The sequence below is a fragment of the Silurus meridionalis genome, chromosome 6 (genome assembly GCF_014805685.1).
Source record: "Silurus meridionalis isolate SWU-2019-XX chromosome 6, ASM1480568v1, whole genome shotgun sequence".
Taxonomy (NCBI): domain Eukaryota; kingdom Metazoa; phylum Chordata; class Actinopteri; order Siluriformes; family Siluridae; genus Silurus; species Silurus meridionalis.
In genome coordinates, this window is record NC_060889.1 from 30,304,323 (window position 1) to 30,327,481 (window position 23,159).

General features: G+C 39.1%; 4 protein-coding genes across 4 annotated transcripts in view; all 4 read left to right on the top strand.

The window, feature by feature from the left end:
• The window catches only part of LOC124386821 (nuclear factor 7, brain-like), a 56,246-nt gene that overhangs the window by 16,470 nt on the left and 16,617 nt on the right, over window positions 1-23,159 (top strand).
• Window positions 946-6,566, top strand: LOC124386819 (E3 ubiquitin-protein ligase TRIM39-like). The gene is given in 8 exon segments (XM_046850795.1): window positions 946-1,066; window positions 4,346-4,591; window positions 4,594-4,934; window positions 5,028-5,123; window positions 5,233-5,466; window positions 5,562-5,709; window positions 5,859-5,885; window positions 5,987-6,566. Coding segments are annotated over 7 exon segments (1,635 nt in total). The 5' UTR covers window positions 946-1,066; window positions 4,346-4,347; the 3' UTR covers window positions 6,532-6,566.
• Window positions 15,812-18,316, top strand: LOC124386815 (E3 ubiquitin-protein ligase TRIM39-like). The gene is given in 8 exon segments (XM_046850787.1): window positions 15,812-15,869; window positions 16,052-16,635; window positions 16,727-16,822; window positions 16,932-17,165; window positions 17,261-17,408; window positions 17,630-17,656; window positions 17,758-18,225; window positions 18,228-18,316. Coding segments are annotated over 8 exon segments (1,674 nt in total). The 5' UTR covers window positions 15,812-15,826; the 3' UTR covers window positions 18,302-18,316.
• LOC124387556 (nuclear factor 7, ovary-like) lies at window positions 18,528-19,712 on the top strand. The gene is made up of 4 exons (XM_046851967.1): window positions 18,528-18,536; window positions 18,694-18,841; window positions 19,052-19,078; window positions 19,180-19,712. Exons 1-4 carry the CDS (start codon window positions 18,528-18,530, stop codon window positions 19,695-19,697), a joined length of 702 nt encoding a protein of 233 aa, XP_046707923.1. The 3' UTR covers window positions 19,698-19,712.

A 23,159-nucleotide genomic window follows, 5' to 3' on the forward strand; every position in this document is an offset into this window, starting at 1 on the left:
TAATCTAACATTAGGAGGCAAAATAAATACATTTAAAATCATAATAAAATCTCTACTACTGATAGCCACTGTGGCCTATGACATTTTTTTACAGACCCCATTAAAGGAAAAATTATTTGGCCCTTACAAAAAAAAGTTTGGAGACCCCCTGGTTAAAACTATGGAAGTCCTAAGAGACCACGCATTATAACTTTATTTCCTTCTGTTTTTTTCTTTATTGTTTTATCGTGATCTCGACATAACAAGATGTTTTGTCGTAAGCTTCATCCTCATATGTCACACAATTGCTGCTGTATATTGTACAAAAGTCCCAAAGTAACTTCATCTTATGTGATGCACAATACTGCTATCTGCACTACCACACACTCACAGACGTTATCTACATCCTGTCATATACTCTGTATATTGTGGTCTTATTTAATCTGTACAATCTGTATTGTCTTGTGATTTTGTAATTTGTGGTAAGAGGTAGTTCAAATATTGTTTGTGTATAAAAATATAAATAATTAACTGTTAAAATAATAATAAAAAAAAAGTGTAAGATGTACTGATAAGCATTTTCCATGATAATATGGCCACTAGATGGCAGTATAATGCTACGGTTAGCAACGTTCAGGACTGTTTAAAACAGCAGAATAAAATCGTTCTGATAACAGTACTCGGTGTGTGAGCGTCGTCAATACAATGGCAAAAATAATTTTAATATAATACAAGTATAATGCAACCGTTACATCCGGTCCACTTCCCTCAGACAGTTTGGATTTTTGGTCCTTAATAGAAAATCGTTGTGACGCCTTTGGTTTAATGCGTCTGTGCATTTAATTCGGCGATCTTCTGCCCTCTTGTGGCTAAAATATGTAACTATAAGTCAAAGCAAAAAAATGGGGGCGTGGTGTAATGATGTCCATCAGCAGATGCGAAAGTAAAGCGTGAAAGTGTTTGAAGATCAGGATTCAGCAGGTTGCAGCAGGACACAATCTTTAGTTTGAAGCTTTTACAGTCTTTCTTCAAGGAACTGAAGCCACAGCCGGTTAACACGAGGAAAGAAGGGAGAGATCAGGAAAAGGTCAAATACTAACTACATGATGTTCAAGTAGACAATAAAGTGTGTGTGTGTGTGTGTGTGTGTGTGTGTGTGTGTGTGTGTGTATATATATATATATATATATATATATATATATATATATATATATATATATATATATATATATATATTATTATTTTTATATTATATATTAGATTATTATATTCATTTTAAAGGCACTAATTTATTAACGCAGTGTGCATTTCTTTTTCATTATTTTTATTAGAAATATTGTGAGCGAGCGTTCATGCAGGATTCACAAACACATAAGAAATAAACAAATAAACGAGTGAATCCAAACTCTTCCGAATTTTATGACACCTGAAACTCCAGAAACCCGACGACACTCTGTACCCCAGTGCGCGTGACCCGTGTCTATTTATAGCAAACCCTGAGGGGGAAAATACATTATACACATACAACAAGCACCAGTACATACAGCATAACATCATTCAGACACAAGGGTGTTAGTAAAGTCAGGAACTGATGTAGGTGAGGAAGTCTGGGGTTCAGTCAGTGTTCACATTCATCCCAAATAGTGGGTCAGTGTGTTACTGTAAATAAACTACTGAACAAATTACTAAAAGTCCTGGGTGATTTAGTCAGTGTGTGTATGTGAGTCATTTATTATAAAATTATAATCTTAAGCTTACTAAAGTTAGCATTAATAAAAGTAATGAGAAAAACATAATCTAAACAAATGATTATTTTATAGTGTAGCATAGCTAATGACATGTCATGACCAAGGAAGAAGAAGAAGAGCTGGTCCAGATGATCTTTCATACCTTTATTCTTTTTTTTCTTTTTTAATGTCGACCTCAGTTACAGTTTAATTAATATTCAGAAATGATATTTGTTTCAAGTACTTTTTATTTCTTCTAAAAGGTGGAAGGAAGGAGTCCTGGGGGGCTCTGATATAAAATTTTCTATGTCATCCAAAAATCTAGAGCATGCCCTGGTTCAAGTCAAGAGAAAATGTCATGCTACCACATCCAAAGACACCCTTTACAATTGTGTGCCCTAAGCTTTGCAATAACAATTTGGTTTGGGAAAGAACCACATATGTCTGGAAAAGTCAGGATTCCCAATCACAATTTGATCATATTGTATTAGAGGAGAGCAAATGATTCAGGGGAATCAAAACCAGTGACCTATTTTGACCGTATCAGGGCTTTTTATTGTGTATTTTTTACCTTTCCTTGAGCACAGAGGGTTTAGGGCCTTGTTCAAGGGCCCAAGAGTGGCAGCTTGTTGATAACATGGTTTGAACCCCGATCTGCCGAGCAGAAACCCAGCACCTTAACCACTGAGCTACCACTCCCCAGTTGGAGCTGAAATTCAGAATTGCTTTTGATGTTGAATATGAATATCATTTATGCTGAAGGTTTCCACACAGCTGCTTAGTGCAGGCTTTCAGTACACTGAGACTGATTCTGTCAGACCAATTAATCTTTCCCATGCTTCAGCTTCTCCAACTGTTTCTTAACATGGCCAGGAGTGACAGATACAATATGTGGGGGTGCTAATTGTGATTAATTTTGGTCTTATGAAGAAGAAGGTTGTGGAATGATGGGAGAAGAACTGTTGTGGGGGACTTGGAGAGCAGTGGTGATGGTGATGATGATGACAGAGTGAAGGAGATTGTGAGGAAGGGCAATGTGCAGAACTTGTTAAAGACCAAATTCAGTTCATTCTCTAGACTGAATTTCCCAGTTAACATCAGTGGAACTGAAGTAGAGCAAGTCTCCAGCTTTAATTTTTCACATCTCTGAGGATCTGTCCTGGCACAACAACGAATGTACTTCTTGAGGAGTCTCCAGAAAGCTCATCTCTCCCCAGGGATTTTTTTTGAGTTTCTATCACTGCATCAGCGAGAGCATCCTGACCAACTCCATCACTGTATGTTCCGGAGGCTCCACTGTGTGTGAATGTAAAGCCCTGCAATGGCTGGTCAAAATCGCCCGACGCATCACTGGCACCCATCTTTCTGCCATTGAACACCTTCCCCACAGCAGATGTCTGTGCAGAGCTCACAACATCATCAAGGACTCTTCACATCTCAGTCACAAACTGTTTAACCTCTTTCCATCAAGAAGGAGATACAGGAACATATGTATGCACCAGAACCAGTAGGTTCGGGGACAGCTTTTTTCCATCACCATCACACTACAGAACTCTACACTACACTGCTAGATAACTGTATAAACACTGTATTTACACTGTATATAATGTCTGTACAAATATACATACAAAGTAGATATTGCATACTGTATTTTCACATTCATGTATATATGTGTATATAATATGTGTATTTATATATAGTGGACTTGTTTATTCAGCATGCACATTTTTTTTTATGCCATAATCTTATAAACTTCTACTTTAGCACTTTTCTTTTTTCAATGCCATAGCCTTAAAACTATTTACATGAATTTCTCAACAATGTCCACACTGCTATAGCCTTTATATTTATTAACTGTACAGATGTTTACATATATATATATATATATATATATATATATATATATATATATATATATATATATATATATATATATATATATATATGCTACATATTTATCTGCACTATTTGCACGATTGCTGCTTTTTTGCACTTTTGGTAGATGCCAAACTGCATTCCGTTGCTGTGTATGTGTACTATGCAATGAAAATATCTATCTATCTATCTATCTATCTATCTATCTATCTATCTATCTATCTATCTATCTATCTATCTATCTATCTATCTATCTATCTATCTATCTAAACTAAATTCATCCTTCTGACTGGAACTGTAGTGTCTCTGAAGAAGTTGATGTTGTCTGTTATGCAATCAGTTATGTTGTTGATACCAGGGTTTTCCACCGCTGGATCAGATTTGAACATCTGCTTAGTCATAGACTTCCTTTCGACAACAGGCAGAAGGTGTCAGTGGAAGCAGGTTCTGGTCAGACCTTTTCAGTGAAGGCAAAAAAAGGATTTGAATGCAGTAAGATGAGAACATGTGACAAACCATGCAAACCTATTGTTCTTACCGACGTGGATCTCAGAACTGATTTTATACATTTAGTGTTCCAGGAATGAAGCGTACAGAACATGCGCTTACAGGAAAACTTTGGGATGGTAACAGATACTCTGCTTTTTATCACATACACTAGTCTTGATTGTTTCCTCTAACAGCACTACACTGAGTTATTTTGGATTGTAATGTGTAAAGTGTACTGCCATCTAAATTCACTCTCATTGTATCTCCTGTATCAGTCATGGCTTCCTCCAGCAGTGCTCTGTGTGAAGATCAGCTCGAGTGCTCCATCTGTCTGGATGTGTTCACTGATCCAGTCTCTACTCCATGTGGACACAACTTCTGTATGATTTGTCTAAAAGAGTTTTGGGACAGCAGTTCATACTGCCAGTGTCCAGTGTGTAAGGAGAAATTCTCCAATCGTCCTGATCTACGTGTGAATACGTTCATCTCTGCACTTGCTGCTACATTTAAGATGTCAGTTCAGTTAAAAACAGCAGTGCTGCAGATCAGCTTCAATCCAAGAGTAAAAAGGTTCTGTGTGACTCCTGCACTGAGAACAAGCTGAAGGCTCTAAAATCCTGTCTTCACTGTGGACTTTCTTTCTGTAACACTCATCTGATGCCTCATAAAACTACACCTAAACTCATGAAGCACAAACTGATGGAGCCTGTGGAGAACCTGGAGGACTACATCTGCCAGAAACATGAGAGACCCCTGGAGCTGTTCTGTAGAGACGACCAGACGTGTGTGTGTCAGTTCTGTTCTGAAAGAGACCACAAAACCCACAACACTGTTCCTATAGAGGAGGAGAGTGTTGAGAAGAAGGTGAGAGACTGAACATTTATGATGGATAATGTTTGTAGATCAGACATATGACCTCTGACTTATGAGTTAACACATGATGCATATGTTTTTCAGAATGAACTGGTAAAGACTCAAGCAAAAGTTCAGCAGAAGATCCAGGAGCGACTGAAGAAGATTGAGGAGATCAAACACACTGTAGAAGTCGATAAAGTGAGTCTCTTACAGCAACTAACCTCCAGAAGAACTCCTTTATACAACACATTAGGAGAATTATGATACATTAATGTAAAATTATTGATCTCCATTTGTCTCCTGTTAGATAAACACAGAGAAGGAGAAAGCAGATGTTGTGAAGATGTTCAGTGCTCTGATATGCTGCATTGAGAGAAGCCAGGCTGAGCTGCTTAAAGTGATGGAGGAGAAGCAGAAAGCAGCAGAGAAGCAGGCTGAAGAGATCATTAAAGATCTGGAGCAGGAACTCAGTGAGCTAAAGAGAAGAAACACTGATCTGGAGCAGCTCTTACACACTGAGGATCACCTCCACCTCCTACAGGTCAGAGTTCCTCTGTTTCTCAATAGCAATGCAGCACATGACAGGACGTTGGTCCCCATGCTGAGGGATTTCTTCTCTCTCCTGCTGTACTGTAGATTTACCCGTCACTGTGCAGCTCTCCACACACCCAGGACTGGACTTCCATCGCAATTACCTCTCATCTGAGTGTGGAGACTCTGAGGAGAGCTCTGGCTCAGCTTCAGGAGACTCTCAGTCAGGAAATGAAGAAGATTGATGAAACTGGTCAGTGTTTACTGTGGGTTTATTCTGAGAAGATACATTCTAAAAGATATTTACATTCAGCTGAAATTTATGAAGACGTTTTAATGTTATTTATAAAAACAAAGTATTTAATCTAAGTGTAACATTTTCCAAAACTATTTTCCAAACAGATCTGAAGAGAATTCAACAATATGCAGGTTTGTGAGCTCTTACTGATCACATGACTATATCTATATCTCTTCACTATTACACACTGTGTGATGATAAAACTGATGTACGCTGTGTTTCTGTCTCTCAGTGGACGTGACTCTGGACCCTGATACAGCAAATCCTTATCTCGTCCTGTCTGATGATGGAAAACAAGTTTATGATGGAGATACAAGACAGAATCTCCCTGATAATCCAGAGAGGTTTGATACTTGTGCCTGTGTGTTAGGAAAGAAGGGATTCTCCTCAGGGAGATTTTACTATGAGGTGCAGGTCAAAGGGAAGACTGAGTGGGATTTAGGAGTCGCCAGAGAATCTATTAACAGGAAAGGAGAGATAATAGTCAGACCTAAAGATGGATACTGGTGTGTGGTTCTGAGGAATATGACTAAATATAAGGCTCTTGAATCTCCCCGTGTCTCCATCTCCTTGAAACAGGCTCCTCAGAAGGTTGGAGTGTTTGTGGATTATGATGAGGGTCTGGTCTCCTTTTATGATGTTGATGCAAAATTTCATATCTACTCTTTCACTGCTCAGACTTTCACTGAGAAACTTTATCCATACTTCTGCCCATGTTTTAATGATGGATGTAAAAATTCAGCCCCACTGATCATCTGCCCTGTTCATCAAATCTAATCCTACATTTCCAATCTGATCTTGTATTGTTTGTAAAACTATTTTGGTAAAATGTTCATGTTTATGCATAATACAAATACAATATAACTGTATATTTCATGTTTACTTGTTCCTAAGTTCTAGTGGGTCCTGTGGTGTCTTTGACTTTAAGAAAGTAAGATGTATAAATGATAACAATGGGAACACTTATGCATTTCATTTGTCACTCTCTGCCAGACGTCTCGCCATGTTTTGGCAGATTTTGAAATTTTCTCTGGTGAAGTGTTTGAAGTGTTTCAATTTTCTTCCTAAGGTTTTCAAATTCTTCACAATCTTCAAGCTTTATCTTTCACTTTTCAGTTTTGCCAATCTGTACACACTCACTAGCCATTGTACCATTGACCAGATAATCGCAGCTTTTCCCATCATGATTTCTCATATCAGTATATACATGCAGCCTTTTCAAGCAACACATGAACATGCAATTATCTCAAACATATCCATCCTGCTTCACTAACCACATGAGTTTGGAGAACCTAAGAAGGTAGGACATGATTATCATGATTACATTATCTTGGATGCGTCATTTGATCTCGGATGTAGTTTCCAGTAAACATAGAACAGGTCCCTGATGAAATGAAGTAATTCCCACACTCCCAGTGTCATAGAAACTTTATCCCTACTTCAGCAAGTGCACTTATAGGATTGTGGTGAGACCTGCTATGTTGTATGGTTTAGAGACAGTGGCATTGACTAAAAGACAAGAGGTGGAGCTGGAGATAGCAGAGCTGAATAGGTTTTTGCTGGTAGTGATGACAATGGACAGGATTAGAAATGAGTTTATTAGAGGGACAGCGCATGTAGGATGTTTTGCAGACAAAGTGAGAGAGGGGAGATTGTGATGGTTTCTACATGTGCAGAGGAGGGACATGGGTATATCGGTAGAAGAATGCTGAAGATGGAGCCGCCAGGAAGGAGGAAAAGAGGAAGGCTAAGGAAGAGGTTTATGGATGTGGTGAGGGAGGACATGCAGGTAGTTGATTTTAAAGAGGCAGATGAAGAGGGCAGAGTAGTATGGAAATGGTTGATCTGATGTGGGGACCCCTAATGGGAAAAGCCGAAAGAAAAAAAGGAACCATTCTGGAACCATTCTTTGTTCCAGAAGATTCCCAATGTTGCTCACTTAATTCTGAAAAGACAAAAATGTAATAGATACAAAAGCCAATGAAGGATCCTCAGTCTTGGATGAGTAAAAGCAAAACTTCTTTATTCCATACATGTTCTAATGAGCCCATAGACGGTGTGTACTTCATCACATCAAAATGCTCAAGCACATCAAAATGACAAAGCACACATGCTCCTTGCATGCACTCGTATTTATACCCTGAAGACACCTGGTGTCTTTTGTTTTTTTCTAATTCCTTCATCTCAGAATATTCCCTTTATTTTTCTGATTTTGCCCTCTTTTTTCAATTCCCCTTATCTTTGGCCTTGATCTTCTACTCCTTTCCTGTGGTTCCATATTTGGAGTTCCTGCTCTCCTCCATTCCCCTTATTTTCGGCCTTTATCTGGTTTGATTAAAAAAATTAATGTGTATAAGGCCTTTATTCTCTCTGAGTCCAAGCATACATTGCTTCAGTCTTTTCGAGTGTGAACAACAATTTTGCGGCCTATTTTGCCTTCCTGCATCTGCAATGGGTAAGTGTTATGCTTTTATTCTTTTTAAAATGCTGTTTGCTATTCTATTTTGAATTTAGCTATATCAGTGTAGTAGATTGTATATTCATATATGTTTGACTATATTACTCTACTTGATTATACAAGTACCTGGTTATACTTCATTTGTATTTTCTGAACTGATTGTTACATAGTGTGTTAAACTTCACAGGAGATAGCATTTGCAAGCCAGTCACTCTTACATGCACCTATCAATTTTATGTTTTTGTCACTGTGATCTTACCCTGTTTAACATCTTATCTCTGTTGGTTTCTTTTGCTCAGCTCCATCACGCAGATGTTCTGGGACATCTCCTAAGAGTGGTCTCCGCAAACAGTATCGCCAATTCCAGCTCGTCTCACTTGCTACTGAGATTGCTCGATTTATTGTACATCTCTCTAGCCCAACTGTTCCAGAGAATCCCTGTCTTCCTTCTCGCATCGTCCAGAGCACCTTCACGCGTAAAATGGGAACACAGAACTCATCTGACCTCTCTGCTGCCTTTAATAACCAACAGACCCAAACTTATGATGACGACCTTGATGATGACACCTGCTTTCCTGCAACAAGACCACAGTCTTCTCCTTATCCCTCACGCTGGTCTCCCACTGATTATTTTCCTACATCTCCGGTCCATTCACCCAATTATCTTGCTACCATACCTTCACCCGACTCTGAACCAGACTACTCTTTATGTCTTCTGCAGCTGCAGAAGCCCACAAGCTCTTTTATCCAAATAAACATGCTTAGATCTCCCTCAAACGCTGTCTTTGTTCTTTGTCTATTCAACACACTCATAATATGAGTCAGACTCTATTCTACCCTCACACATAATGCCTGATTATTATTATTTGACTTATACTTGGGGTAAATAGGTTACATAAGTTTTGATTAACATACAGTGAGGAAAATAAGTATTTGAACACCCTGCTATTTTGCAAGTTCTCCCACTTAGAAATCATGGAGGGGTCTGAAATTGTCATCGTAGGTGCATGTCCACTGTGAGAGACATAATCTAAAAAAAAAAAAAATCCAGAAATCACAATATATGATTTTTTAACTATTAATTTGTATGATACAGCTGCAAATAAGTATTTCAACACCTGTCTATCAGCTAGAATTCTGACCCTCAAAGACCTGTTAGTCTGCCTTTAAAATGTCCACCGCCACTACATTTATTATCCTAAATTAGATGCACCTGTTTGAGGTCGTTAGCTGCATAAAGACACCTGTCCACCCCATACAATCAGTAAGAATCCAACTACTAACATGGCGAAGACCAAAGAGCTGTCCAAAGACACTAGAGACAAAATTGTACACCTCCACAAGGCTGGAAACAGCTACAAGGTGTTCAAATGCTCATTTGCAGCTGTATCATATATTGTGATTTCTGGATTTTTTTTTTAGATTATGTCTCTCACAGTGGACATGCACCTACAATGACAATTTCAGACCCTCCATGATTTCTAAGTGGGAGAACTTGCAAAATAGCAGGGTGTTCAAATACTTATTTTCCTCACTGTATATAATACATTTTATCAAACTACTTCTATAGCATCTAATAAGTTCTGCGCTGATTATTAGGCTAATTTTGTTGGATTAATATTGGTTTGATTATAACACACGCTAGATAAGATTGATTCAAATATTTTTTCAACAACCCCTTAACCTGCAATCCAATAGCTTAATGGAGAAAGGAGTGCAGATCATGAAACTTAAAAAAAAAAGCCTCTGAGACAAGGGAAGATCCATACCTGGCTGTTCTTAACTTCAGAGCATCACCATTGGAGAATGACCTTCCACTGGTGGAAATGCTCATGAATAGGAAACTGCAGACAAAGGGTAGAGAGTACAGTACATTGAATTCTCTGAATGAGAGGCAGATAAAACACTACAATAAAACAATCAAACCACTGAGTCCTCTGGATCAGGAATAAGTAGTACAGGTGAGATGTGATGGACAGTGGGGACCGCTGGTCAAAGTGGTAAAAGAGACACCACCCAGGTCATAAGAAGTGTTAACAGCACATGGATTGTTAATGAGGCAGAACAGTAGACAACTGCTGAAAGTACCTTGGAGATTTATAAGAATCAAGGAAAGTGACACACATGACCTGGTAAATTTAAACCTAAGTAAACAAACAGAATTCCAAGGCAGAAGTAAGGTAGCAGGGACTGATAAAAAAAAGGATGTTGAGACACAGACAAAACGTCCAAAGCGAAAATAATAATAACATAAAGCCTAATAGAAGAAATGTGAAGATATGTCAAGATAAGAAAAAACATGGAAAAAAAAACATGGTAAGCAAAGATTAAGTTCAGAATTTTGGTTTAAACCTCATGTTTATGTGGATATAACTAAAATTTGTTAGATGATGAAATATAAAGTTATTTTTTTATTACTTTCAAAAAAGGTTCAAATATTGTTTGTATATAAAGATATAAACTATTAACTGTTAAAATAAAAACAAGAGGGGAAAGATTTACTGATGTGTTAATCCATGATCAAACGGCCACTAGATGGCAGTATAATGCTGCGGTAAGCAACGTTCAGGACTGTGTTAAACAGCAGAATAAAATATGTCTGATAACAATACTAATTGTGTAAGTGTTAGATCTTTATCATGCCCAAACAATAGTTAATTCTTGGAGAGGTTTTCCATGCAATCTACAATGCCCATGGTGCCTTTTCTGATCAAGGAAGAATCACACAGCACACAGAATGGCTCATATGTTCTTTAGTTTAATGCAGATAACAGACAAGTATATATACACACTGGAAAAACACACACCTGACCTAAAACTGTTGCTGATTGGGGTAAAAAGACATAGTAAACAGAGATGTGTGAGCTCAGATAAAGATTTCCTTTATACTTTACATGCTCACATTGTAAAGACCGTCTCTAGGTTACGACCGTAACCCTAGTTCCCCGAGGGAATGAGACGCTACTTCGTAACACTTTGGGAATGCCCAAAGCGTTACGACGCAGCTTGAGTTCCCGGAGGGAATGTCTCTAGGTTACGACCGTAACCCTAGTTCCCCGAGGGAATGAGACGCTACTTCGTAACACTTTGGGAATGCCCAAAGCGTTACGACGCAGCTTGAGTTCCCGGAGGGGAATGTCTCTAGGTTACGACCGTAACCCAACCAATAGTCACTAAACAGACAACATGGAAATGTGTTTAGAGAACCAGTGTGAGACCTATCTTAACTCTAACAGTGAGCAACCTCAATACAATGGAAAAAAAAAACATTTAATATAATGCAAGTATAATGCAAGCATTACTTCCGGTTCACGGCCTTCAGGCAGGTTTGATTTTGGTCCTTCATGGGAAATCGTTGTGGCGCCTCTGGTTTAATGCGTCTGTGCATTTAATTAGATGATTTTTTTTTTGCCCTCTTGTGGCCAAAATATGTAACTGTTATAAGTCAAAGCAGGAGAAAGTGGGTGTGGTGTAATGATGTCACTTAGCAGATGCAAAAGTAAAGCATGAATGCTTTTGAAGATCAGGATTCAGCAGGTTGCAGCAGGACACAATCAACAGTTTGAAGCTTTTGCAGTCTTTCTTCAAGGAACTGAAGCCACAGCAGGTAAACTGTCAGTGATCAGGAGGAAAGCAGGGAGAGAGCAGGAAAAGGTCAAATACTAACTACATTTTATATATATATATATATATATATATATATATATATATATATATATATATATATATATATATAATATCTACTTTATAATTAAATTAACATGTAACGCATTTTCATTTTAATGGCACTAATTTATTAACGCAGCACGCATTTCTGTTTGATCATTTTATTAGAAATATTGAGATCGAGTGTCGTGCAGGATTCACAAACACTTACTTATAAGAAATAAACAAGTAAATGAGGGAATCCAAACTCTTCCAAACTTTATGACATGGAAAACTCCAGAAACCCGACGACACTCTGTACCCCAGTGCGCGTGACCCGTGACTATTTATAGCAAACCCTGAGGGGGAAAATGCAGTACACACATACAACAAGCACCAGTACATACAGCATAACATCATTCAGACACAAGGGTGTTAGTAAAGTCAGGAACTGATGTAGGTGAGGAAGTCTGGGGTTCAGTCAGTGTTCACATTCATCCCAAAGGTGTTCAATAGGTTTAAGGGCAGAGCTCTATAGCAGGAGATCTTCCACTCCAACCCATGCAAAGCAGATCTTCATGGAGTTTGTGCACAAGGGCCTTGTCATGCTGGAACAGGTTTGGGTCTTTTAGTTCAACAAAGTTGGTGCTTGCTTTATACAGGCTTCTCATTTTACCCCTATTTTACTGTATAGAGGAGACAAAAATGTTCATTATCCCAAATAGTGGGTCAGTGTGTTACTGTAAATCATCTACTGAACAAATTACATAAAGTCCTAAATGATTTAGTGAGTGTGTGTATGTGAGAATATTCTAATAAAATTATAATCTTAAGCTTACTAAAGTTATCATTTATAAAAGTAATGAGAAAACATTATCAAGACAAATTATTATTTTATAGTGTAGCATAGCTAATCACATGTCATGACCAAGGAAGAAGGAGAAGAGCTGGTCCAGATGATCTTTCATACTTTTTCTTTTTCACTTTTCTAATGTTGACCTCAGTTACAGTTTCATTAATATTCAGAGATTTTATTTGTTTCAAGTGCTTTTATTTATTCTGAAAGGTGGAAGGAAGGAGGCCTGGGGTCTCTGATATAAATTTTTGTAGGTCTTCCAAATATCTAGAGCATGCCCTGGTTCAAGTCAAGAAAAATGTTTGGTTTGGGAAAGAACCACATATGTCTGGAAAAGTCAGGAGTCCCAATCATACTTTTACCCATATAGTATTGTAGGAGAGCAAATGGTTCAGGGGAAAGAAGACCAGTAGAGCGTCGACCAGTTTTGACCGTATCAGGTCTTTTTATTGTGTATTTTCCTTTCACACTCACCCACACACACTCATCTCTTAGTTTTTTTTTTTTCTCTCAAAGCCCCTTCTCTCACTCCTCTTATGTTTTTCCCTGCTCACTGCAACAGAGAACACTGATTAGACACATCTCCAACCAGTGTGTAATTCTTCCTGCTTTTCTCCCCTTTTCTCCACGCTTCGCTCCCGGACAGCGCTCTTCGAGAAGAGCGCTCTCCCTCACGGCTCCAGCCCCACTTTTGCTGAGGCAAAGTGTGCCGATGTTCGTGGGGCTCGCAGGCTGATTTAGCCACAGGTTTGGATTCGAATGAGTTCTCTCCAGCGTCCCCTGCTGAATCGAGCACCTGCTCTTTCTGGGACGCAGGCCGGATGGCTGCTTCTTCTCCCGGTGCGAGGGCACAGTGTTACATGTCTTTCCCTCTGAGGAGAATAAGATGATGGATGCTAGCCAGCCCGTGGACTCCTTACAGCCTGTGCTGTATGATGAGCTCCTCGAGGTCGTGATACGGGCTGTGTCCAAGCTGGATCTAGCTTGGCCGGTCAAGAAGCTGTGAGAAAGCTGGATGAGTGTTTCTTGCGCCCTGTGTCACTGCCTTGGTGCCAAGGCCTTCCGCTCTTCCCTTGAGCCCCGCTCTTCCTGGGAGACCCTGTACGCTGCACACACTTTTCTCAACGCGAACGTGTTTGGGGCCAAGGATTGCGACTTCAGGGCGATGCCGCGTGTGGAGGAGACTATGAATATGAATAGTCAAATATGAATATCATCTATGTTGAAGGTTTCCACACAGCTGCTTAGTGCAGGCTTTCAGTACACTGAGACTGATTCTGTCAGACCAATTAATCTTTCCCATGCTTCAGCTTCTTCAACTGTTTCTTAACATGGCCAGGAGTGACAGTTACAGTATGTGGGGGTGGTAATTGTAATTACTTTTGGTCTTATGAAGAAGAAGATTGTGGAAGGACGGACGTTGAACTGTTGTGGGGGACTTGGAGAGCAGTGGTGATGGTGATGATGATGATGAGAGAGTGAGGGAGATAGTGAGGGAGGGCAATGTGCAGAACTTGTTAAAGACCAAATTCAATAAATTTTCTGGACTGAATTCACCCTGACTGGAATTGTAGTGTCTCTGCAGAAGTTGATGTTGTCTGTTATTCAAAGATTTTATTTGTTATAAGTGCTTTTTATTTCTTCTGAAAGGTGGAAGGAAGGAGGCCTGGGGGGCTCCAATATAAAATTGTCTAGGTCCTCCAAATATCTAGAGCAGGCCCTGGTTCAAGTCAAGAGAAAATGTCATGCTACCACATCCAAAGACTTTACTATTGTGTGCCTTCAGCTTTACAATAACAGTTTGGTTTGGGAAAGAACCACATATGGCTGGAAAGGTCAGGTGTGCCAATACTTTTGTCCATATAGTATTGTAGAAGATCAAATGGTTCAGGGGAAGGAAGACCAGTAGAGCGGCGACCTGTTTTGACCGTATCAGGCCTTTTTATTGTGTTTTTTCCCTTTCACACAAACGTCTCTTGGGGTCTCTTTCTTGAAGCGAACTTCTCTCACTCCTCTTATCCTTTTCCCTGCTCACTGCAACAGAGAACACTGATTAGACACATCTCCAACCAGTGTGTAATTCTTCCTGATTTCCCCCCCTGGCCTCACCCTCCATTCACTATTTATCTGAGTTGAGAGAATCAGTTACATTGGTGTCCATCTTCAAAACAAGCTGGATTAGAAGGTCATTTGATAAACTGTGTAAAGGAAAGAGATGAACAAACCCTGTGGTTTACAGGGACAATTGACCTGATTACATACCAATATTAGGGGACATTATGGTGACAGGACAGATGTCCTCATTACTCCTGTACTGTAGCTAGAATCAAATAGCCTTTATTTATCACATATATATTACAGCACAGTGGAATTTATTCTTGACATATCAGAGCACAAAGTCAGCCATGAATCTGCTCCCCTAGGGCACAGAGGGTTAAGGGCCTTGCTCAAGGGCCCAAGAGTGGCAGCTTGGCAATCCCAGGACCTGAACCCCCGGCCTTCCGAACAGAAACCCAACACCTCAACCACTGAGGTACTACTCCCAATGTGTAGCTGAAATTGAGAATTTCCTATGATGTTCAATATGAATATCATCTATGCTAAAGGTTTCCACACAGCTGCTTAGGGTGATGGTGATGATGAGAGAGTAAAGGAGATAGTGAGGGAGGGTGATGCGCTGAACTTGATAAAGACCAGATTCAGTTCATTCTTTAGAATGAATTGACCTTCTGACTGGAACTGTAGTGTCTCTGCAGAAGTTGATGTTGTCTGTTATGCAATCAGTCATGTTGTTGCAGGTTCAAATCCCACCACCACCAAGCTGCCACTGATGGGCCCTTGAGCCAAGCCCTAAGACCCTCCCCTGCTCAGTTGTAAGTCGCTCTGGATAAGGGCGTCTGCCAAATGCTGCAAATGTAAATGCTTAGTCAAAGACTTCCTTAAGACAACAGGCAGCAGGCACCAGTGGAAGCAGGTTCTGGTCAGACCTTTCCAGTGTAGGCAAAAAATGATTTGATGATAGTAAGATGAGAACATGTGACAAACCATGCAGTTCTATTTTTCTTACTCTATGTGGATCTCAGAGCTCATTTTATACATGGAGTGTTCCAGGAATGAAGCCTACAGAACATGCGCTTACAGGAAAACTTTGGGATGGTAACAGTTACTCTGCTTTTTATCATAAACACTAGTCTTGATTGTTTTCCTCTAACAGCACTACACTGAGTTTTATTCATTGCTTAAATCAGTAATAACTGATAGAGTTTGTGTCATTTTGGATTGTAATGTGTAAAGTGTTCTGCCATCTAAATTCACTCTCATTGTATCTCCTGTATCAGTCATGGCTTCCTCCAGCAGTGCTCTGTGTGAAGATCAGCTCCAGTGCTCCATCTGTCTGGATGTGTTCACTGATCCAGTCTCTACTCCATGTGGACACAACTTCTGTATGATCTGTCTAAAAGAGTATTGGGACAGCAGTTCACACTGCCAGTGTCCAGTGTGTAAGGAGAAATTCTCCAATCGTCCTGATCTACGTGTGAATACGTTCATCTCTGCACTTGCTGCTACATTTAAGAAGTCAGTTCAGGTGAAATCCAGCAGAGCTGCAGAAATACGCACTCGATCTCAGGTGCTCTGTGAGGTCTGCTGTGAAAAGCAATGTGCAGCCGTGAAGTCCTGCCTGATCTGTATGGCTTCTTACTGCAAGACTCATCTGGAACCTCATGAGAGAGTTTCTTCATTAAAGAAGCACAAACTGATGGAGCCTGTGGAGAACCTGGAGGACTACATCTGCCAGAAACATGAGAGACCCCTGGAGCTGTTCTGTAGAGACGACCAGACGTGTGTGTGTCAGTTCTGTACTGAGACAGACCACAAAACCCACAACACTGTTCCTATAGAGGAGGAGAGTGTTGAGAAGAAGGTGAGAGACTGAACATTTATGATGGATAATGTTTGTAGATCAGAAATATGACCTCTGACATGAGTTTACACATGATGCATATTTTTCTCAGAATGAACTGGTGAAGACTCAAGCAGAAGTTCAGCAGAAGATCCAGGAGCGACTGAAGAAGATTGAGGAGATCAAACACTCTGTAGAAGTCAATAAAGTGAGTCTCTTACAGTAACTAACCTCCAGAAGAACTCCTTTATACAACACATTAGGAGAATCATGATACATTCATGTGAAATCATTGATCTCGATTTGTCTCCTGTTAGATAAACACAGAGAAGGAGAAAGCAGATGTTGTGAAGATGTTCAGTGCTCTGATATGCTGCATTGAGAGAAGCCAGGCTGAGCTGCTTAAGGTGATGGAGGAGAAGCAGAAAGCAGCAGAGAGGCAGGCTGAAGAGTTCATTAAAGATCTGGAGCAGGAACTCAGTGAGCTAAAGAGGAGAAACACTGATCTGGAGCAGCTCTTACACACTGAGGATCACCTCCACCTCCTACAGGTCAGAGTTCCTCTGTTTCTCAATAGCAATGCAGCACATGACAGGATGTTGGTCCCCATGCTGAGGGATTTCTCCTCTCTCCTGCTGTACTGTAGATTTACCCGTCACTGTGCAGCTCTCCACACACCCAGGACTGGACTTCCATCACAATTACCTCTCATCTGAGTGTGGAGACTCTGAGGAGAGCTCTGGCTCAGCTTCAGGAGACTCTCAGTCAGGAAATGGAGAAGATTCCTGACATTAGTAAGTAGTTAATGATCTGTTAGAGCTTAGTTGCTCTGAGAAAATTTACTCTAAGCAGAAAATAAAATGTTCCAAAATGAATAAAGATCCTGAGAACAGAAATGTGTTTTTTTTAAATCCATGTTTGTGTTTTGGTTTATTGTTACAGTATTTTGATGTTATTTATAATAATGAAGTATTTAATCTCAATGTAACATTTTCCAAAACTATTTTCCAAACAGAACTGAAGAGAATTCAACAATATGCAGGTTTGTGAGCTCTTACTGATCACATGACTATATCTATATCTCTTCACTGTTACACACTGTGTGATGATAAAACTGATGTACGCTGTGTTTCTGTCTCTCAGTGGACGTGACTCTGGATCCTGATACAGCAAATCCTGATCTCGTCCTGTCTGATGATGGAAAACAAGTTTACCATGTAGACAAAAGACTGAATCTCCCTGATAATCCAGAGAGGTTTAATTATTGTGTCTGTGTGTTGGGAAAGGAGGGATTCTCCTCAGGGAGATTTTACTATGAGGTGCAGGTCAAAGGGAAGACTGAGTGGGATTTAGGAGTCGCCAGAGAATCCATTAACAGGAAAGGGAAGATTATAGCCAGACCTAAAGATGGATACTGGTGTGTGGTTCTGAGGAATAAGACTGAATATAAGGCTCTTGAATCTCCCTCTGTCTCCCTCTCCTTGAAACAGGCTCCTCAGAAGGTTGGAGTGTTTGTGGATTATGAGGAGGGTCTGGTCTCCTTCTATGATGTTGATGCAAAGTCTCATATCTACTCTTTCACTGCTCAGACTTTCACTGAGAAACTTTATCCATTTTCAGCCCCAGTCTCAGTGATGGAGGTAAAAATTCAGTCCCACTGATCATCTGCCCTGTTCATCAAAACTAATGAAGTGTCAACATTCGACTTTCCCTCCCTGTTCCTCTTCCTCTCCTTAATGCTTTGACTGCCCATCAGAGGGCGCCCTCTCACTTTTCTGGAAATAATATCTCGTCCCACTATGTGCAAGTTAGATGTGATTCCTGATTCTCTTTGGAGTTCTTTATGTTCATGTCTGTCTGATGCTGTGTTTTTTCATTAAATAATAAATTCATTGCTGAAATTTATTGGCTAAATGGATTTAGTATAAATATTCCTCCTTCTGACTGTTCATTTATTGTGTGATATTCTTGTCTTCCTATAAATGAGTTTAAGAGTTTGTTTCTCAATAGCAATGCAGCACATGACAGGACGTTGGTCCCCATGCTGAGGGATTTCTCCTCTCTCCTGCTGTACTGTAGATTTACCCGTCACTGTGCAGCTCTCCACACACCCAGGACTGGACTTCCATCACAATTACCTCTCATCTGAGTGTGGAGACTCTGAGGAGAGCTCTGGCTCAGCTTCAGGAGACTCTCAGTCAGGAAATGGAGAAGATTGATGAAACTGGTCAGTGTTTACTGTGGGTTTATTCTGAGAAGATTCATTCTAAGCAGAAAATAAAATGTTCCAAAATGAATAAAGATCCTGAGAACAGAAATGTGTTTTTTTTTAATCCATGTTTGTGTTTTGGTTTATTGTTACAGTATTTTGATGTTATTTATAATAATGAAGTATTTAATCTCAATGTAACATTTTCCAAAACTATTTTCCAAACAGAACTGAAGAGAATTCAACAATATGCAGGTTTGTGAGCTCTTACTGATCACATGACTATATCTATATCTCTTCACTGTTACACACTGTGTGATGATAAAACTGATGTACGCTGTGTTTCTGTCTCTCAGTGGACGTGACTCTGGATCCTGATACAGCAAATCCTTATCTCGTCCTGTCTGATGATGGAAAACAAGTTACATGTGGAGACAAAAGACAGAATCTCCCTGATAATCCAGAGAGGTTTGATACTTGTGTCTGTGTGTTGGGACAGGAGGGATACTCCTCAGGGAGATTTTACTACGAGGTGCAGGTCAAAGGGAAAACTAAGTGGGATTTAGGAGTCGCCAGAGAATCCATTAACAGGAAAGGGCAGATTATAGTCAGACCTAAAGATGGATTCTGGTGTGTGGTTCTGAGGAATAAGACTGAATATAAGGCTCTTGAATCTCCCTCTGTCTCCCTCTCCTTGAAACAGGCTCCTCAGAAGGTTGGAGTGTTTGTGGATTATGAGGAGGGTCTGGTCTCCTTCTATGATGTTGATGCAAAATCTCATATCTACTCTTTCACTGCTCAGACCTTCACTGAGAAACTTTATCCATTTTCAGCCCCAGTCTCAGTGATGGAGGTAAAAATTCAGCCCCACTGATTATCTGCCCTGTTCATCAAATCTAATCCTACATTTCTAATTCAAACTAAACCCTTTTGCTTCCATTTCATACTAATGAATTTTCCATGTAAATACAGTAAATAAAATCATTTTAATAATAAAAAATGCACAGAATTATAACATTCAATTTTCATTGTTCATTCAAACACATATGTGTTCGATCACTTGTATATGCGGTGTGCCTCTGTTTCACGATCACTGCATCATCTGGAGCTTCTGGGAGAAGTTTTTATAAACCAGGAAAGTCGATCCATTAAAGAAGACTCACAGAAAAACAAAAAAAAGACTTTTTATCCAAGAACTGCCATCAGTATCGATATCAACAATCTCCTGGTATGTGATCAAAAAGAAAATAAGTCGTATCCAGTGCTCAAACTGAGTCAAGTTTTATGATGGGTCCCCAGTTGTTGGGGTGGTGGTGGTCTTTCTGTCAGATTCAGCTATTTATAATGTAACACAAAACATTGTGAAAGTGTTTAAGAGCCTGTTTAAAGACTTTTTATTAGTTAAAAAAGCCATCTTTCGAGTGCAAACTCAGATATGTTCTTACTTTTTGTCACATTATTTCCCTAAATAGAGGCTACTAGCTTTAATTGAGGCTTGTATTCGTCTGAGAACCCCACATAACCAGGCCTATAAATAATAAATTAATTAGTTATTTATGTTGAATACAAAACCCCTGACATGGAGTAAATAAATATTGTAGAAAAACAGAAAGTGAAAATTACCTCCTTAAAAAAGTATGTTTTCTCTTTATTACTCTCCATTTCATAGCTGCTTCACATAGCTGCGCCAAACAAGCAGTAAATGTCATCACGTGTATGGCGGTTTTTAGATGTGGGGGGTGTTTAAATTTTAAAGAGACATGACAACTATTTAAATAAACATACTGATGTCACATGAATGATTGTTAAAAACATTTTATTCACGAAATCTACCATATCCCTAACTGTTTGAATTTAATCAGATGTTTAATTCATATATTTTTTACTAAAATAATCTTGTGGACCCCCCCCAAAGTCTATTTTTTACTTGTCATGTGGGGTCCCAAATGCTTTATGGGTTGGTCCCGGAACCCCCAGATCCCCTCAATCCGAACACGTCCCTACTTGCGTTGCTTCATCTGTTGAGGTTATTGTTCTGACTGAAACAGAGCTCTGACATTGGAGACTCCTTCCAGGGATAGGAAATAAAACACTTCCATATTTGGAATGGTCTTGTGAACAATCCCATAGACACATTTTAAAAATGTAATTTGAAATGTTTTCTTGATATCATATCTGTATTTAATAATTAAGGTCGACTTTCAACCTAAAATCTCTCTTCCGTAGCCTAATTATTTGTCAGATTCACCCACCAAACACATGCATATTCATAAGTAAGTAAATGTTTTGATTTCAATAGAAACAAATATGAAAAAATGTCATTATGATAGTAAAAATTCTATTTTCATAAGCTCTTGAAAAGTAACGTTCATGTGTCTGTGGGGTGCAGAACAACATAATAAACTGATCTAACATTAGAAGAAAAAATAAATAAATTTAAAATCATAATAAAATCACCACAATAATACTGCTAGTCACTGTGGCCCATGGCATTTCTCTTACAGACCCCATTAAAGAAAGGAAAAAAAAAATTGGCCCGCACAGAAAAAACATTTGGTGACCCCTGGTTAAAACTATGGAAGTCCTAAAGGCCATGCATTATAACTTTATTCCTTCTTGTTTTTTTCTTTATTGTTTTATCGTGATCTCGAGGTAACGAGTTATTTTACCGTAAGCTTCATCCTCATATGTTACACAATTGCTGCTGTATATTGTGCAAAAGTCCTAAAGTAACTTCATCTTATGTGATGCACAATACTGCTATCTGCACTACCACACACTCACACACTTTATCTACATTCTGTCATATACTCTCTATTGTGGTCTCATTTAATCTAGATTTCATATTGTGATTTATGGTGAGCGGCAGTTCAAATATTGTTTGTGTATGAATATATAAAGAATTAAATGTTAAAATTAAAATAGGTGAAGATGTACTGATACGTGTTGTCCATGATAATATGGCCACTAGATGGCAGTATAATGCTACGGTTTGCACCATCCAGGACTGTGTTAAACAGCAGAATAAAATCGTTCTGATAACAGTACTCAGTGTGTGAGCCTCTAAAAAATAATTGCAATATAATATAAGTATAATGCAACAGTTACTTCCGGTTCACTTCCCTCAGGCAGGTTGGAATTGTGGTCCCTTATGGGAAATTGTTGTGGCGCCTCTGCTTTAATGCGCCTGTGAATTTAATTCGGCGATTTTCTGCCCTCTTGTGGCCAAAAATCTAACTGTAATAAGTCAAAGCATGAAAAAGTGGTCGTGGTCTATTGATGTCACTCAGCAGATGCGAAAGTAAAGCGTGAATGCGGTTGAAGATCAGGATTCAGCAGGTTGCAGCAGGACACAATCTTCAGTTTAAAGCTTTTACAGTCTTTCTTTAAGGAACTGAAGCCACAGCAGGTAAACTGTCAGTGATCAGGAGGAAAAGCTCAAATACTAACTACATGATGTTCAAGTAGATAATAAAGTATATATATTATATATATGTTTCTTTTAGTTAATTTTTATTAAAAATATTGTGAGCGAGCGTTCATGCAGGATTCACAAACACTTACTTATAAGAAATAAACAAATAAATGAGTAAATCCAGACTCTTCCAAACTTTATGACATGGAAAACTCCAGAAACCTGACGACACTCTGTACCCCAGTGAGCGTGTCCCGTGTCTATTTATAGCAAACCCTGAGGGGGAAAATGCAGTACACACATACAACAAGCACCAGTACATACAGCATAACATCATTCAGACACAAGGGTGTTAGTAAAGTCAGGAACTGATGTAGGTGAGGAAGTCTGGGGTTCAGTCAGTGTTCACATTCATCCCAGAGGTGTTCAATAGTTTTGAGGGCAGAGCTCTATAGCAGGAGATCTTCCACTCCAACCCATGCAAAGCAGATCTTCATGGAGTTTGCTTTGTGCACAAGGGCCTTGTCATGCTGGAACAGGTTTGGGTCTTTTAGTTCAACAAAGCTGCCACTTGCTTTATACGGGTTTGGCATTGTATCCCCATTTTCTGTATAGAGGAGACAAAAATGTTAATTATCCTAAATAGTGGGTCAGTGTGTTACTGTAAATCATCTACTGAACAAATTACGTAAAGTCTTGGGTGATTTAGTCAGTGTGTGTATCTGAGTAATTTATAATAAAATTATAATCTTAAGCTTACTAAAGTTATCATTTATAAAAATAATAAGAAAAACATTATCAAAACAAATTATTATTTTATAGTGAAGCATAGCTAATCACATGTCATGTCCAAGAAAGAAGGAGAAGAGCTGGTCCAGATGATCTTTTATACCTTTATTCCTTTTTTTTTTTTTAATGTCG